This window comes from Aythya fuligula, chromosome 3 (genome assembly GCF_009819795.1).
Source record: "Aythya fuligula isolate bAytFul2 chromosome 3, bAytFul2.pri, whole genome shotgun sequence".
NCBI classification, from domain to species: Eukaryota; Metazoa; Chordata; class Aves; order Anseriformes; family Anatidae; genus Aythya; species Aythya fuligula.
This window is the reverse complement of record NC_045561.1, coordinates 73,121,996-73,140,091: the sequence shown is the minus strand read 5'-3', so window position 1 is coordinate 73,140,091 and position 18,096 is coordinate 73,121,996. Positions and strand designations below refer to the sequence as shown.

The 18,096-nt window shown below is 38.3% G+C and overlaps 1 protein-coding gene across 5 annotated transcripts in view; it reads left to right on the top strand.

Moving 5' to 3' along the window:
• Nucleotides 1–10,863, top strand: part of HS3ST5 (heparan sulfate-glucosamine 3-sulfotransferase 5) — a 199,532-nt gene extending 188,669 nt beyond the window's left edge. For all 5 annotated transcript variants that reach the window (XM_032184434.1, XM_032184436.1, XM_032184437.1 and 2 more), the window contains 2 exons: nt 3,917–4,055; nt 9,110–10,863. In XM_032184434.1, the coding sequence (XP_032040325.1) occupies nt 3,949–4,055; nt 9,110–10,040 (1,038 nt within the window). In that variant the 5' untranslated portion in view covers nt 3,917–3,948 and the 3' untranslated portion in view covers nt 10,041–10,863. The remainder of the gene's footprint in view (nt 1–3,916; nt 4,056–9,109) is intronic.
• Nucleotides 10,864–18,096: the final 7,233 nt, after the last annotated feature.

Genomic DNA, 18,096 nt, shown 5'->3' with positions numbered 1-18,096 from the left:
AGGGGAAATGGGGCTGAGTGAGGCATACGCATCAATACACTAAATTAAGCCTTTTTATTTAACTTTTCCATGTCAATCTAACAGGTTAGGTTAGTTGTTCATCTGAAATTCTCAATCATCTTTTTTTTTTTTTTTTTTTTTTTTTCTCTGTTGAGCACAGTTTCATTTCTAGAAATTACATGTTCTAAATTGTGAATTATGTTGTTCTTGTGCATTGTGGATATCCAGGAAATGACTTTCTTTGTCTATTTTCATATTTAACTAGATTGTTCAAGATAGGTGTTTGTGATGTAAGCCCACTGGAGATTTGCAGCAGTATACTGTCACCTCTTTTGGTAGGACATTCAGAATCCAGTTACTGGCAAAGTTCTGCCTGCTGCTTTCCCAAGCCTCCTGCTGCTGCTCAGAACCTGGTGTGTGAGTTCAGTCATGGTCCCTAAGACAGAGATCAAAATTCCAAAAATATAATCCTTATTTGCTTAACTGTTAAAATCTTGTCACTTTGGATTACATTTTATCTTGCCTTCCAGCTTCTTGTTAGGTTTAAAAGTGCACATTCCCTACAGTAAACTGTGAAGCTTATAATGTGTCCCAGAATTCTTGTTTCTTCCATTTTTAAGTGTTGCTGTGTTAGTCTCCAACATTTCTGCCTTAGGGACCTTCACCTTAACCACATTCTGGTTGCATTAACTCTGTGGCTTAAATAGCACTGTTTCTTCAGTGGTCTTCTCTGTCACATGGAGCTGTCTCAGTACATCCAGTGCAAGATGTAGCCATTTCTGAAGCTGAGATATTATTTTTCTCTATTTTGTTTTATGAAAACAGCTAACATCTGAGAAAAGTATTATAGGGGGCACAGCCTCTCTAGAATAAAGCTCCTTCTGTAGACTTTAAATGCTGAAAGTAATAACAAAAAATACTTAATCAAATAAATAATGTTACATTTGCATTTCTAGTGAGTGTTCAATACTTGATATTCTGCCAAACAGGTTTTCATATGTGGAAATACAGGTACATAGAAACACAGAGTAAAGGAAACATTTTGTTGTTGTTGTTGTTGTTGTTGTTGTTGTTGTTTTTGTTTCTGTTTTTGTTTTTCTCATTGAATTTTATTGCACGCGTGAATATGGAATGAATAAGACCATGTGGAACTTACTTCCTGAAACAGCTTGTCTTCAGTTTTGTCTTTAATTGATTTCATTATGGCCTGAAGACCTCCTTAGCCTCAGGGAGACCTGCAAAGAGGAATTAACTATAGTCCAAGAGTGTGTGAAGGAGGACATGTGGAGAGCACTTTTGTTTCATGTAGAGGGCTGTTTCTGAGAGAGGAAGTTCAGAACCAATTGTTGTAACATAGACATTATACTTTTATTTAGAGAGAGTAGCACTGAAGGACTTAAAACTGGAAGCCTGTGAAAATTTGGTATTCTCATCGTGATCATCATGTCTTTCTCCTCCCTCTTCTTTAATTAAATAAATTAAAAGAGTAATTGACAGTAGCATATTAACAGTGATAAAGTATCTGTGCATTATTCTTAATTATTAATCTTCAACTGTTTCTTTCTGCCTTGTTGAATCTCTAGCATTCCTTCTCCATACAGCATTTTTATATCTTTTGTTTGCTGTTAAGAAAAAGTATACAAAAACAAAACAAAACAAAACAAAAAAACTTATCATGTAGTTAAGGTACTAGATAGGAATGCAGACACTTCACACTGAATCTCACTATGACTACAGGTTTTCTCTGTGACCTTGAAAAAATCACTTAATCTCTCTCTACCTTTGTTTCTCATTTATTTTTAAAAGGATTATAATACTCCTGTCTTTCTACTTACATTGCAAACTCCTTTTACTCTGTTTTATATGATTCTTTTTGCAAAAAGATCTTTAAACATTCTTATTATAGAGTTGCTTTTATCTATGTGGAAAGCAATATGTTCTGTATGATAGGTTATATGTAGCTATGACTTGACTATTTAAGGAGCTATTGTTATTATTAACTCAGCAGACATGTATTACAGACTCAGCTGGACTCAGAGCTCCACTGTTGCATGCAAGAGATGATGGGTTAGAGTTACAAAGGCTTTCTCTGTACCAATAAATTAAATGTGCTTGAGTCTGACTATCCTACTGCCCTGAAGACAATCCATATGGAGTGACCTACCATTCAATTCACCTAGCACTGAGGCAGACAGGCTGCATGAATGCTGGTTATTGGGAGTGAATGGTCTCTGGCTTGTGATAGCTGCCAAACTATATCCTAGAATCCTGTGAGAGCTTCCTGGGCCAAAAAATATGACAGTATGGTCAGGCAGGACAAATAAATATTTGTAAGCTTTGGCTTTGTTTAATACCTTCTGCATATAGTCATATACTTCTAATAATCTATCCCTGTCTTTCTTGATGCAATCCCAAGGGTGGGGAAAAAATAAAATAAAATAAAGTGAACTGCAAAGGGAGATTTACTCACAAAACATAAGAGGCTTGACATCAAAAAAATCATTTAAAATAAGTTGTTAAAATTCAGAAGGGAAAAAAAAAAAAAAACTGCTTTTGTTGAAACTGATCCACAGTACATGAAATATTCCCTGGTCTAGGGAAAGACAAATTAGTGGTTTATGTTTGTTTTTTATATCAAGAGAAGTAATTTGGTGATTAAAACATTCATCTGGCAGACAGGAGATATGAGCCAGTGAGGGGACTTGTAACTTAAGTCTCTTGTGCATTTATAAGAAAGTCCAAGACTGGAACAGAGTGAAGAACAGCATCATCTTTATCTGTGCTTTGAAGGGAAGGAATGATCTTTCTCTTCAGTTCTCAGTAACAAAGTATTTAGGCATCCAGTCTAATGAGTCTTCTAAACAGGTCTGCAGTCCCAAGTACCAACCTAATATTGAGGGAAGAGTCATGGTATATTCCTTTTGCCAGTTTGGGCCAGCTGTCCTGGATATCTTCCGTCATGGGTCCTGGTATACCCACAGTCCTTGCTGGCATGGCAACACAAGAAGTAGGAAAGTCTTTGGCTCTTTGCAAGCACTGCTGTGCAACAGGTAACATATTTGTGTGTTATCACCACTATTTTCATCACAAATCCAAAATATAGCACTCTGTGAGCTAGTATGGAAGGAAGGGAAAAAAAAAAATTTGATCTCAACAAAACCAGGACAGTGGGTTTTTAGTAATCTTTGGCACACATCAGAAAAGGAAATTTAAGTCCATGCTTAGTTGTTCCTATAAGCTGGGAATGAGTAAGGACATTCTCAGCTCAGAGGCAACAGTTTGCATCACACCAGGTCCTAAGGTGACAGCCAAGGCCGGTGTCAGGCAGATGTAGTGCTTAGGGGGTTCTCCAGCCAAAGCTGACACGCAAGGAGAGTTGACAGGATATGTCACACACTGTCACACTGCTGTTGAAAAAACATCCATGTGCCCAGCCTAGCTACATGCTTCTCAGGTCTGACACCAAGAACTTGCTGGCACAGATCAGGAAATGTAGTAGTTTAGATTTCTGTACGGTTAACATTCTAATAATATAATAGAGACACAGTAAACCTGCCCCATGCACTCTTTGCACAGGATCTTCAAGCCCAGTTGCTGATGCTATTACTATACAAACCTCTAACACAGCCAAGCCCTAAGCTGTGACTATTAGAGAGCCCTAGTGATGATGGTTGTAGCTGAAACATAACTTCCAGAATTATCTCCCTTGTCCAGATGCACTGCCTGGTGTTACTATGTGAGACAGAAACAGTAGCAAATAAACAAATAAACAAGTTTTAACTACTCATTTTGCAGTTTTGAAAGATTATTTGCAAATGTGGCTTAATTACTTGCAACAACCGACCAAAAGCCTGTTAAAAACATCACCCTGCATATTGTTTTCTGATGAGAGCTTTATATGTTCTTGTCTCTGCAGACTGAAGAAGTCCTGAAGATTGATGGAGGGCCATGCTATTCAAACAGCAGGCGTTGCTGAGACAGAAGCTTTTTGTGCTAGGCAGCCTTGCTATTGGAAGTCTCCTATATCTAGTTGCCAGAGTTGGGAGCTTGGATAGGTAAGTCATTCAGTAGCTGCTCTCTTAATTGTAAATGTGCTCAGATTGTCTGAGCCTTTGTTTAAAAGGTCTGATTTATTTTTCCTTCCTTCCTTCCTTCCTTCCTTCCTTCCTTCCTTCCTTCCTTCCTTCCTTCCTTCCTTCCTTCCTTCCTTCCTTCCTTCCTTCCTTCCTTCTCATATATTGAAAGGCTGTCCATCCTAATACTGATTTTCATTGGTCTTTCCTTCCCTTTGGAGAACAGAGTAGAAAAATTAAGTTGCAGGTCATCATTGTCAAAGTATTTCTGTCTGCCCATTTGTATTCTAAGCACATTGACACTTGTTTTCAGAGAAGAAATAATACAACATCCAGTAAAAATGCCATTACGGTAGTTCATTTTAGTCTATGTGCATCTGTGTGTTGACCTCTACTTTCAGCAAAACAGTTATGATGTATTTATATACCATCTTTACTAAATTTACGAGCTAGCAATTAATGTGCTACAGTGGTAGTTAAAATTAAGTATGAGCCTGCAGAGTAGCTCGTCAAGTTTTGAATACTATTTCACTTGAACGATTGCTGCAGGGTTTGAGAATTTTAACTGCATTAATTAGCCAGTATTTTCTAGAGTTGAAAGTGCTAAATAAGTAAATTGTCTCTGCAAGTGATTTCCTGAAGAGCAGTATAAAGTCCAGAAGAGGTAATCAAAGAGTATTTGGCACTTTTGACCAGGCCAATTTTTGGCTCGTTATTGACAGTGTAACCATGGTGTTACCTAAACTGACCTTGCTGGTTCTACTATCTTCACAATGACCTGGGATTACTCTTGTAGGTGCTATACAAAGACAGTATAGAAAAAGCTGTTTTGAAAGAATGAATGAAACAAGATTTCAAGATTGCCAGAAGTTGATAGACGGTTTGTGAGTGTCTTATTAGTGATCTTATTTAAAAACATGGAAAATATTAGTTGAGTTCAAACATGTGACACAACACTGAATAAACAATGCATGGAAAATTGTTTGAAAATAGAGATACCTAACATCAACTGAGTTCCATCGAGGGTTACTACCTGCTTTCTTCATCTGCTTATCCCCACTTCAGAAGAAGAGGGAGGCCATGTTCTCAGCTAGGACTAACTATATTGCAAATTAAGCCCCAGGATTTATCTTTCTTCCCCTGGTGATCAAAGCATCTCTGATGCTCCAGAGGTGAAAACTTCATTGAGATTAAGATGATTCCAGAAATGGAGGCAGAGGTCCTTATTGGTCCCTGAAACAGTATATTTTGTGCTGGAAGGCATGAAATCTAATTAACCTTATGCTATTGTCTATGCTTGCACATCTACAGAATTTACTGATGGCCATAAAATTAACTCACCACAGTATTTGACTCATCGACCTCCTGTGGCAGTGAATTCCGCAGGTTTCATATATAATGTTGCCAATGGCAATAAAAATCAGTTTAATTTTCTTGCATTACCCAATGTGGAAAAAAAAAAAACACACTGTGAAAACAAAGCCCTTTATTTGCACTTGTTATGAAAAACAGAGAAAAGAATCACTAGAAAACATGAGACAAGTATTAATTAACTGGAAATGTTCCACCTCTGCACTAGGGCACAGTCCAAACTTGAAGAGATCTAGAGATTGCTTATTTAACAGCCTCAAGAATTATTTGAGTTTTCTTAGAAAATTACTGATAGCTTATCTGATTCATTGAGTCATAAAGTCTGATCAACTGAGCACCTCCCACCAGGGAAGTTCCCTGTCCTTGGGATCCTGAGTGCATGGAGCTACTTCACTTGTAGAAATTCAAACAATTTTTTCCCCTAGAAGTTTTGAGAAAATCTGGATCAATCTTCAAGTTGCTTGATTCTCTTACTGTCAGCATGAGGAGCCTCCACACTCAACTCTGATGCTCCAAATTGCTTATGCTGGAACCAGTCTCCTAATCTCCTGCCACTGTGATATTTGTATTGGGACCAAATTAGCCACTGATTTGGATAAGGAGAGACAGTGAAGGCAGCAACACTACTTGTTAAGATTGCCTACCTAGACTTATTTTAGCTGTTTTTATATCATTATGGTTTAAACCAGACAGCAACTAAGCACCACACAGCCTTTTGCTCACCCTTCCCCCCTCCCTCTCTGGGACATGGGAGAGAATCTGAAAAATTAAGCCTGTGGGTTGAGATAAAGACAGTTTATTAGGACAGAAAATAAATGATGATGATGATGATGATGATGATGATGATGATAATAATAATAATATTAATAATAATAATAATAACAATGTGTACAAACAAGTGATGCGCAATGCAATTGCTCACCACCTGATGCCGACCAATGCCCAGCCTATCCTTGAACAGCCGGTACCCACACCCCAACCAGACCCCTGTATTAATTGTTTAGCATGCCGTCAGATGGTATGGAATATCCCTTTGGCCAGTTTGGGTCAGCTGTCCTGGGTCTGTCCCCTCCCAGCTCCTGCTGCACCCCCAGCCTGCCCACTGGCAGAACAGAGTGAGAAGGCTTAGTGTAAGCACTGCTCTGCAACAATTAAAACACCAGTGTGTTATCAACATTTTTTCTCATCCTAAATCCAAAACATAGCACTCTACCAGCTACTAGGAGGAAAACTAACTCTATCCTAGCCAAAAAACAGGACAGATATTTATCAAAAATATAGTTTTCTGAGATTGCCTATGCTGGATTTTCTCAAGAAGAATATTTGTGAAGTTTTATCATAGCTGTTTGAGAAACTGACTGTTTTGGGAGAACAGCTTCAATGATACAATAAATGTCACATATTCTTTCTTCACAAACAATTCTGTTATTTTAATGGGGAAAAAAAATACTCAGAGAAGCAAAAATATTAGTATGGTAAACAGTTGTATCTCAGAGTTCAACTACCCAGAGTTGATGCTTGTTTACTCCCTCAATAGCCATGGTGTTTTAAAGGATATTCTTATTGTTTAGAGAGAGAAGAAGAAAGGGGAAAGAGTGAAAATACTGAAATGTAAAGTGTTGAGGAAGAACTCTTAACAACATCCAATCTTTCCCTTAGGCTACAGGATATCTTAAGTATTTATTTACTTTAAAGGAAGCCACCCTGTTTGACAAGCTGTTGTGTTATACTGAAGGCAGTGCTAACTGTCTTTTTGAGGGAAAAAGATAAAATTAGTTGAGATGGGTCTGGAACTGCTGTTGTGGAATCCTTTTTGCTTGAAAACAAATAACAAATACACAGAAGGAGAGGGAATAGAAGAACAGAGATAGCAATTGCAACTTCTGTTTCTTATGCTTTTAATTGCCACCTTGTTGCAGCAGAAAGACTCTTACTAGCCACACCACAGTCTGACCAAATAATATCACAGTCAAGTAGTTTAAGATGTTGCTTTCAGGCAGGTTAGCATCCATGTTGCAACAATTTTTGTGACCAAGTCAGGCTCTTACTCAGTAGATGGCAGAGAGCAAATGAAGAGAACAGAAACTTAAGAAAAGAAATAGCAGATACTCACTTCTCATCACACTTTGTCATTAGTCTGCAGGATTTATCTAAAGCTCATGTGAACCCATCAATTTCATCTGGGTTATTTCTCCAGCTCTGCCTGAATGGGGTATATCTCTCAGCATCTGGATAGCCAAGGAAGCAGCTATTGGGTAATGCAGAGGGATCAAACTTACTTTGTCCCAGACATCAATTGTCCTAGCATCAGTGTCAAATAGGAGACCCCAACAAGCAGTGATGGATGGAAATGCCACAAAGAAATAAATAATTCTGTCCTGAAAGCAAGGTTTTAATAATATACAGTAAATGAGTGAGGGGCCACATGCTGAGGAACCAGAATAAATACTGCATACCTAAACAGCTATTAATGAGCATTACCCATCTGGTATACTGGCTGAGGCAGGGGTCCTGTGAAAAAATAATAGCATGTGGTCATGTAATTTAAAAAATGTATCATAATATACTTGCACAGTGAGCTCATATTAGAATTGCCTAGGCAACCTTTGTTCTTAGATATCTTTAATTTTGGAGAGCATGGCTCTGCAAAATTATTAATGTTATTTTTTTTTCTGTAGGACCTTGGAAGTTCTGCCTACGTACTGATTTCATCTTCAGTGTAACATTGGCTTGTATAAAGAGCAAAGCACTGATTTGGGAGTGGAAGTGAGGGATTTTTCAAGGTCCTGTAGGAGCAAAATTTTAATATTTTTCTTACTGACTCATTTCTTACATTCCTTGACATCAAATACAATAAGGAAGCATTAGAAAAGTAGAAATTACATGAAATAATTGCAGGTGATTGTAAAAGAATGGCTCAGACAAACAGGGGTAACAGAGGAAACACTAAAGCACAAATGGTTGGTTCAGAGAGAGGATACACAAATGGTGATAAGAAAATCATAGATATAATGATGCAATAAATGTATTTTTGAAAATTTCTCTTATTTTTTTTTTTGTTCTTCACTAAGCATGTCTGATTCAAAACCTTGGTCTCTCTGATTTTGTCCCGGGAAAAAATAATGGATATCTTCTAAACAGGAGGGAAAATATTGAGAGTTGATGCCTAGAGAGTTGTTTTTAATCTCTTTTTCTCATCTTCACTAAAAAAGCTAACTGGATCAGTAGCTAATAATGCAATGGGAAGTAGAGGAAAGAATTTGGGCTAGAATAGGACTAGTGTTGGAAAGACAGTACTTAGATGAGCTGGATTTTTGGATCAAAATGACCACATAAAATTCATATTAGAATGTTTTAAGAACTGCTGAAGCAATCTCAAATTAGTTGGTAATGTGGGAGGTGAGGTAAGGTTCAAGAAGCTCCAAGAACAGTAATCACAGTGCCTATGCTTGAAAAGAGCAGAAGAAGGAAGGAAGGGGTTATTCAGACAGATCATAGCAAAATACCAGAATAAATAATCAAACCATTTGCACTAATTACTAATCTCTGGCAGAATAAAAGAAAAGTTGAAAAACACCACATTGCAAAAGGTTTCTATGAGCTGTACAGAAAACTTGTCTTAAAAGCTGGCTTCTGTTTACAAATACATCTTCTGTTGGTTACAGACTGCAGCCCCTTTGCCCCGTCGATGGTCAGTTTGGACCCCGTGGCCAGGAAGAAATTGCACTGCGAGCTCTGCAGTTCAAGCGAGGGCTACTCCACGAGTTCCGAAAAGGCAATGCCACAAAGGAGCAAATACGACTGCACAATCTGGTTCAGCAGCTTCCCAAGGCCATCATCATTGGTGTGCGGAAAGGAGGCACCCGCGCACTGCTAGAGATGCTGAACCTTCACCCTGCAGTGGTCAAAGCTTCCCAGGAGATTCACTTCTTTGACAATGATGAGAACTATGCCAAGGGGATTGAGTGGTACCGGAAAAAAATGCCTTTTTCTTACCCTCATCAAATAACAATTGAGAAAAGCCCTGCATATTTTATCACTGAGGAAGTACCTGAGAGGATTTACAAAATGAACTCGTCTATCAAGTTATTGATCATTGTCAGGGAACCCACCACAAGAGCTATTTCTGATTATACTCAGGTGCTGGAAGGCAAGGAAAGAAAGAACAAAACCTACTACAAATTTGAGAAGCTGGCAATTGATCCTAATACCTGCGAAGTGAACACTAAGTACAAAGCAGTGAGAACCAGCATCTACACAAAACATCTGGAGAGGTGGTTAAAATACTTTCCAATTGAACAATTTCATATAGTAGATGGAGACAGGCTCATCACAGAACCACTACCAGAACTCCAGCTGGTTGAGAAGTTCCTAAATCTTCCTCCAAGGATAAGTCAGTACAATTTATACTTCAATGCCACCAGAGGGTTTTATTGTTTGCGATTTAATATTGTATTTAACAAGTGCCTGGCAGGTAGCAAGGGACGCATTCATCCAGAGGTGGATACCTCTGTCATTACCAAATTGCGCAAGTTCTTTCATCCTTTTAATCAAAAATTTTACCAGATCACTGGGAGGACTTTTAACTGGCCCTAACCTAAACTTCATACAAAACTTTCTGTTGCACCTGAGACATGAAGTAATGTCTCTGCTAAAATATGCACTTTTCATAGACACGGCTTTCAAAGTGACTTCTTTTCATGCATACATGTACATATGCAGTGTGTGACCAAATATACGGTGGGATAAATTTTTTCTACAGAGTAGTAACTAACATAATTTACCATCGACATATTTGTGTCTTTTCAGATATACTAATAAAGGAAAAGGAGGTATTTAGGGAAACAAAGTCAGACACCATTAAAAGGGTCAGTGTTCCTCTTGCTTGGTGAAGTGTTTGTGTGACATAATTATTGACCTAAACAGAATGTTAGTTTATGCCATACAAATTCATGTCAAAAGTATGTGAAGCTGTGAGAAAGAATAATATTCAGGCTATATTTGGTATGTATATTGTTGAAGGAATACTGACACTTTAAATATAGTGCTGAATTTTTACAATGAGAGTGGATAGTACTATTTTCTTATTATTTGAAATGAATAACTTATCTCATACAAACTACATTGTTTTGGAGTTCCTGTGGTGAGTTTGCACTATTGTTTTAATGTATGGACCATAGTGTCACTTGTAGCATGTCAATCATGTGTCAAAGAAAGGTCAAATAAGTTTTCCTTCTATGCTTGTGTGTCGACAAAGATAAACATCATGTACATAGTGTACAATGTTTGTAAATACTGGTTTCACACTAAGTAATTCTATTTTGTAAACTGAATATGGCTATTTAATTTATTGTGAAAATTAAATTTATTGTGGTATTTAAAAATGGAATGGATTAAAGTTAACTATATGTGCAACTGATTTTTACCTTCGTTTGATGTACATCATTGTGGGGCTTTATCCCAGATAAATCATGTGCATGTACATGTAAGAGTTGCATGTGTATATTTGGTTTCTAGACAGTCGAGAAAACCAATACATGAATTGAAGTTGAGTTTATTAAAAAACTCAACCGTCTGGGAATCCGGTGTTATACACAGCTCAAAGAACATTATTGCTGCTCTGTTACAGCACTTTGCAATAATTAATTCAGTTGCAGTAGCCCATGAGGCTAAAGAATGACTGTAAACTGTTGGTATAAACAGGTATATCAGAAACACAGAACATCCATTGAAACCAAAACAACAGTCAAACAAAGCAGACTAGGAGTTATAGAGATTTCATCACTGAAAGCTGGTGATGTTTCAGAAGTCAGGCAAAACTGTTGTGATTCTTCTGCTTTTATACGATAGCATATGCATCTGTTCAGAAACAACCACAGTGTTGTTATTACTCGTGTAAACGTATAATTCATGTATCCATTCAGTAAGTTACAAGAAATTAATAGAGGAAATGAGTGTTTCAATGCCTTATACATTGCATTACTCTTATGGAAAAAAAAATATATATATATATATATATAATAATTTAAAAAAAAAAAAAAAGGAAGGAAAAGGAAGGAAAAGGAAGGGAAGGGAAGGAGGGAAGGGAGGGAGATAGGGAGGGAGGGAGGGAGGGAGGGAGGGAGAGAGAGAGAGAGAGAGAGAGAGAGAGAGAGAGAAAGAAAGAAAGAAAGAAAGAAAGAGAAAGAAAGAAAGAAAGAAAGAAAGAAAGAAAGAAAGAAAGAAAGAAAGAAAGAAAGAAAGAAAGAAAGAAAGAAAGAAAGAAAGAAAGAAAGAAAGAAAGAAAGAAAGAAAGAAAGAAAGAAAGAAAGAAAGAAAGAAAGAGCAATTTAAAAATAGCCCCTAAAGATTGGTAAGGACACAGGTTTTGGAAGGTATCCAGAACATCTGAAAATTCTGACCTACAATAGCAGAGTAGTTGGTAGTTCGGATTATAATAAGATCAAGTTTTCCCTGTGGGCTGTTTATCTTGCTCAGTGATTTGGAAGCATCGGTTTTCTAAATAAGTGATTTTTAAATCTCTTGTGAGAGATTGGTACTTGTCTTGCTGTATCTTTAATCATATGTGCTAGCACTGTGAGCAACATGCCCTTTCTTCATGTGAGCAACGTGCCCTTTCTTCATGCTGATTCAGACTTGCCAACACAACACAGTAAAGCATATGTGAAATTTTCTGCAGTAGCTACAATACTACTCACTGTTTTCCTGCATGACAGCCATTTATCCTGCCCACGTCCATGCATAAAGACTAAAACATTTAACTCACCTAACAGTGCACAAAGAGAAGACTTTAACCAATCAAAAATTTGCATAATTTTAAGGTGAGCAGTCAGATTCCAGATGGCTTTTGTAATACTTACTGGCTTAAGAGTATGTTGTAATACTTACTGTCAACAAGCTCCAGCCAAGGGCTGATATATTTGCAATGAAAAGGAAAAGTTACCTCAAAGTTTGAAATACTCTTTTGAAAACAACATCTCCTTGAATTACCTAGAAAAACAGACAAATAAAATAAACAACAACAATAACAACAAACTAACTCAGAGACTGTGGTCTAAAAGGCAAAGACTGCTTATTGAAATCAACTTACTTTACCTCCAGCTTCTCATTTGCAATCTTGGAGACACGTGGACAAATGTAGGCAATATCTTAGAAAAATCATAGAATCACAGAATGGTTGAGGTTGGAAGAGACCTCCAGAGATCATCTGTTCTAAACCCCCTGCCAAGCAGGCCCACCTAGAGCATACTGCACAGGATCACACCCTTGACAGGACTCTTGTCCTGTCGCTAGGCAAACTGAAAAGAAACTGGCTGCATCCTCTTGACACCCTCCCTTCAGATATTTGTACACATTGATAAGATGTGTATCTCAGCCTTCTGTTCTCCAAGGTAAACAGGCCCAGCTCTCTCAACCTCTCCTCATATGACAGATGCTCCCATCCCTTCATCATCTCTGTAGTCCTCTGCTGGACTCACTCCAGTAGCTCCGTGTCCCTCTTGTACTGGGGACAGTACATTGTACATCCCTCTTGTACATTGGACACAAAACTCCAGGTGTGGCCTCACCAGGGCTGAGAAGAGGTGGAGAGTCACCTCCCTCAGCCTGCTGACAGTACTCTTCTGAATGCACCCCAGGATACCATTGGCCTTGTCAGCCACAAGACAGCATTACTGTCTCATGGTTAACCTTCTGTCCACCAGGACTGCAAAGGTCTTTCTCCTCAGAGCTGCTTTCCAGTAGGTGAGCCCCCACCCATACTGGTGCATGGGGTTATTGTGCTGTAGGTGAAGGATCCTGCACTTGCCTTTCTTGAATTTCATGAGCCTTTCCAGCCCCATTTCCCTTTGAATGGCAGCACAACCCTCTGGTGTCTCAGCCACTCTTCCCAGCTTTGTGTCATCAGCAAACTTGTTGAGGCCGCATTCTGTTCTATTATCGTACAGGTCATTGATGACTAAATTGAATGAGCTTGGACCCAGTACTGCCCCTGGGGGACCCTGCTAGCTACAGGCCTCCAACTAGACTGTGCCACTGAGCACAACTCTCTGAACTCTGCCATCCAGCCAGTTCTCAATCCACCTCACTGTCCACTCATCTATCCCACAATTCTTGAGCTTGCCTATGAGGAGGTTATAGAAGACAGGGTCAAAAGCCTTGCTGAAGTCAAGATAGAAAACATCCACCGCACTCTCCTCATCTACCCAGACAATAATCTCATCATAGAAGGCTACAAAATTGCTTAAGCTTGATTTCCCCTTGGTGAATCTATGCTGACTACTCCTGATCACCTTCTTATTCTTCACATGCTTTGAGATGACATCCAGGATGAGCTGTTCCATTACCTTTCCAGGGATAGTGGTAAGGCTGACTAGTGTGTAGTTTCCTGGGTCCTCCTTCTTACACTTTTTCAAGACTGGGGTGACAGTGACATTCTTCCAGTCCTCAGGCAACTCTCCTGTTCTCCATGACCTTACAAAGATGTTGGAGTGGCCTAGCAATAACATCCACCAGCTCCCTCATAATTTGTGGGTGCATTCCATTGCAGCCAATGGATTTGTAGGTGTCAAGTTTGCCTAAGTGATCTCTAACATAATCTTCCTTAACAAAGGGGAAGTCCCTCTTTCCCCAGACTTCCTCGGTTGTCTCTAGGGTCTGAGATTTCCGAGGGCTGATTCAGTAACTCTGCCTTCTCTGTATCCTTCATCAACAGGGCACCCACACCATTCAGCAGTGAGCCCACATTTTCCCTAGTCTTCCTTTTGCTACCGATGTATTTGAAGAAGCCCTTCTTGTTGTCCTTGATATCCCTTGCCAGATTAAATTCCAAATGGGCCTTGGCCTTCCTCATCACATCCCTGTATACTCTGACAATGTTCCTATATTCTTCCCAAGGGCTTGTCCCTCTTTCCACATGCTGTATACTCCCTTCATCTGATTGAGTTTTGGTTCAAAAATCTGGTTCAAAAAAGCACAGAGGAATAGTCAGGAATAACAGGGCAGGTAAGAGGGATCAGGGCAGGTAAGAGGGATCATTAAGAAGCTTAGAAGAGCAGGATACTGATTCACTTTCATGGAGACTTCAGTGCAATATCCTCAAGTCTTTTTGACATTACCTAGTGAAAATAAAGTGTCAAACATGAGTCTTAATACTCAGATTCAGTATAACACCCAAAGCACACTCAGGTTTATGGGGGTTTTGCTGCAGTATTCGTAACTGGTTTGAGAAGTTCTGACCTTATAGTATTTACCTCATGAGCAATTTGTGAATAATTCATTTCAGCCACTTTGCTTTGCTTCCAAAATCCTGGGTGAATCATTTCTATTCAAATTGATCATGAGTGTTCAGACTGGGAAGAGTGCTCAGAGCTTGAGTTTATGATTGCAGAGTGATGCACAGTTATATTAAGTTGCAGCTGTTAACTTATGTCATTCAAGTTCTTTAAAGACATTGCCCCATTTGTATTTTCTGTACTGTAAAATTGCAGGCTTCACAGCTCTGATAAATGTTTGGATTAAAACTTCTAATATTTCTGTGCATTTTTATCAGATTGTCCCAGCTGCTATTTAAACTCTATAGAACAACAATTTTCAGCATAAAAGAAAATGAAAGATAAATTTAAAATTGTATTTTCTGAAATCAGTATATAGATAGCTAGGGGACTGACATTTGGAGATCAGTGATTCATTTGCCATTAACCCATTATACTGTCTTTTCCTAAGGAAAGCAGAGTAAACTTATGATGAAAACATATTTCCTATATTTTAATGGCATTATTTTCTGCCATGATATCTGAGAATAGAGGAGAGATGAGGTTTGCAGCATCATATTTCATTGGAGTAGTCCAGGATCTCCCTCCACCATTAATGTTCTTCTTGACATCAGTGTTACACAGACCACAGAGAAGGTCCAAGCCCAGGGTCACAAGCCAGTCCAGTCACTGACCAAACCCAAGCTGTGGAAGCATTACTGTGTGTTTGCTCTCTGGCTACTTGACCTAACACACATTGGAAGCCTCTGCAACTGATTGAAGCCTTCAGATCAGAGAAGAGAAGGAAGTAACTTAGAACAAATCTCTCTTTTTCCTATCCTGGATGACCTCAGCAGGGATGTTGAGTGGTAGAGGATATACTAATGCAGACTCCATAGTAGGCAATCTTCAGAAAATAGAACTCAGTGATGCTCTTTTCAAGAAATTCACAGTTGGTAGTATCTCCTGCACAGTGTACTCCACAGCAAGAACCTGAGGTATACCCATAAACTTGGGCAATAGAGCCATTAAAACCTCTTTTATGAATGCATATTATTCAAATTATTTGAAGTTCCAAATTATATTAGTAGCTACATAAACTGGGATTGTAATGACTTAGGGATATATTCAGAATGTACGCACTGCTAAATGAATGCAAAAATATCGTGCCTGAATGCCTGAATGTACATGGTAAGTGTTTAAATTACACTGATTTTGCCTTCTGATGTTGATTATATGTAAGACCAACGTGTAGATCACAATTAAAAAAAAAAAAAAAAAAAAAAAAAAAAAAAAAGTAAAAGTTCAATCAACCTAAAAAATCATGAGAATAAAGTTTTAGAGAAACTTCCTTTCCCTGTCCTCAATATAGGCTCAAAGATGCTAATAAAGTTTATTGAAATCATGGCTTAGGAAGTTAGATCTATTTCACTGTAAACAATCAAATATTAATAACAGAGAGAATAACATTCCTATAAATTTACCAGGAATTTTTTGCAAACAAATTACTTTTTTGCATGAGTTTTTCAAACATTGCTTTTGTAACAGATAAGAATTTACCACTTAAATGGTCATGCACTCTTCAAGCTCCAAAACTCAGAAATTTCATGAGTTTTAGTCTTTCTAGCTTTAATTTTTAGTTCATTAATGACAGTCTTACAAATCCCTGCTGCTGGTTCTGGCACAATGACTAAGAAGCCCTCAGTGATCAGGAAGTTCACAAATGACCCTGCTTCAAATAGAGTTCAGGAGTTGAATGTTACAGGGAATGGTCTCTCTGCTTTTATTTACAATGGGATACACAGCTACTTCTGGCTGTATAAAAATAGCTTTGAAAACCAGGTTTGTAGAATGAGCCTACAATCTCATGGTGGTTTGTCAACCCACTTGCTGTCTGCTAAGATCTCAACATCCCTGCCCACAAAATGTGCTCTTCCCCTCTTTTGTGCACTGACTTTCATGCTCACCTGCTCCTTCCACGTGGAGTTGATTTGGTCTACTGTGCAAGCAGAATAATAATCTGATCTAAAAATTGAGTAACATTGGTAAAACTGTGTTCTGAGTCAGTGCAAAGTTCTTCTCAAACCAGGATCTGTCACTAAAAGTGACCAATATTTAATGCCTCAGAGAGGGCATAAAGACAAGGAAAGAATTAAGACATTTCCAAGCCCCAAGTCTTCAGTCATTGGAATTCTTCAGTAGGAGAGCGTGATCATCACAAGTAGCAGCGAGTGCCTTCCTGTCCTATGTAGTCACTCAGAAACCCACTGAGCCCACTAAAAAGTGTTCCAGAGATGCACTCTATGCCCTCCTATTTTACCAGTTTGCAATAATAGATGTACAAAATGCATTGGAAAAGTTTGGGTAGTGCCTTTAAAATCTGATGATGAACATAATGATATGGCAATAGAAGTTTTATTTTCCCTCCTAATTCACTCTGAAAATGCTATGGCTTTCTTTATTACAGGATCATAAAACCATAAAATATCTTGAGTTGGAAGGGATCTACAAGGATCATTGAGTCCAACTCATGGCTCCACACAGGACCACCCAAAAATCAGACACTATGTCTGAGAGTGTTATCCAAATGTTTCTTGAACTCTGGCAGGCTTGGTGCTGTGAACACTTCTGTGGGGAGCCTATTCCAGTGCCTGACCACCCTTTGAGTGAAGAACATTTCCCTAACCCTCAGCCTGACTATCCCCTGTCCCAGCTCCATGCCAGTCTCCTCTTCTCTGGGCTGAAGAAACCAAGGAACTTCAGCTGCTCCTCAGGTACCTTCCCTTTAAGACCCCTGAGTGGTCTCAGCTGCTCCCCATATACCTTGCCTTCTATATCCTTCACCACCTTTGTTGCCCTCCATTGGAAATCCTCTAGTTCTTTTAATAAATAAGTAAATAAATAAATACAAATTGCCACAATATTTCAATCTTATTGGAGATTTTTGAGCAATCTTCATTCTCAAATTTGTGAAAAACTGCAGGAACCAAACAAAGAATAGTAAATTTGACTTTTTCAAGAACTTGCTTGCAAAGAACTTCAGATAGATGCTTTAAATAGATTTTTTAAATAGAAATCTAAAAAAAAAAATTCTTACTTTACTTGTCAACTCCAAGGAGACCAACTTGCTACCAGGTTACAGTGCTATTAATCTTCTATTTCACTGTCACTGTTTAGAATCCACCATGTAAGATTTATTTCACAGAGAAAAAAAAAAAATATATATATATATATATAAACCTTGGCAACATGGATCTAAATAGTCTCAAATTACCTTATAAGGACTTAATTTTGTTACTGAAGACTCAGGCATAGTACTGAAATAGAGATATGCCTAGGCTCACTGTCATCACTACCCATGAGCTCTTTTTTCTTTTGTTTACTAGTTTCTCTGTGGAGAT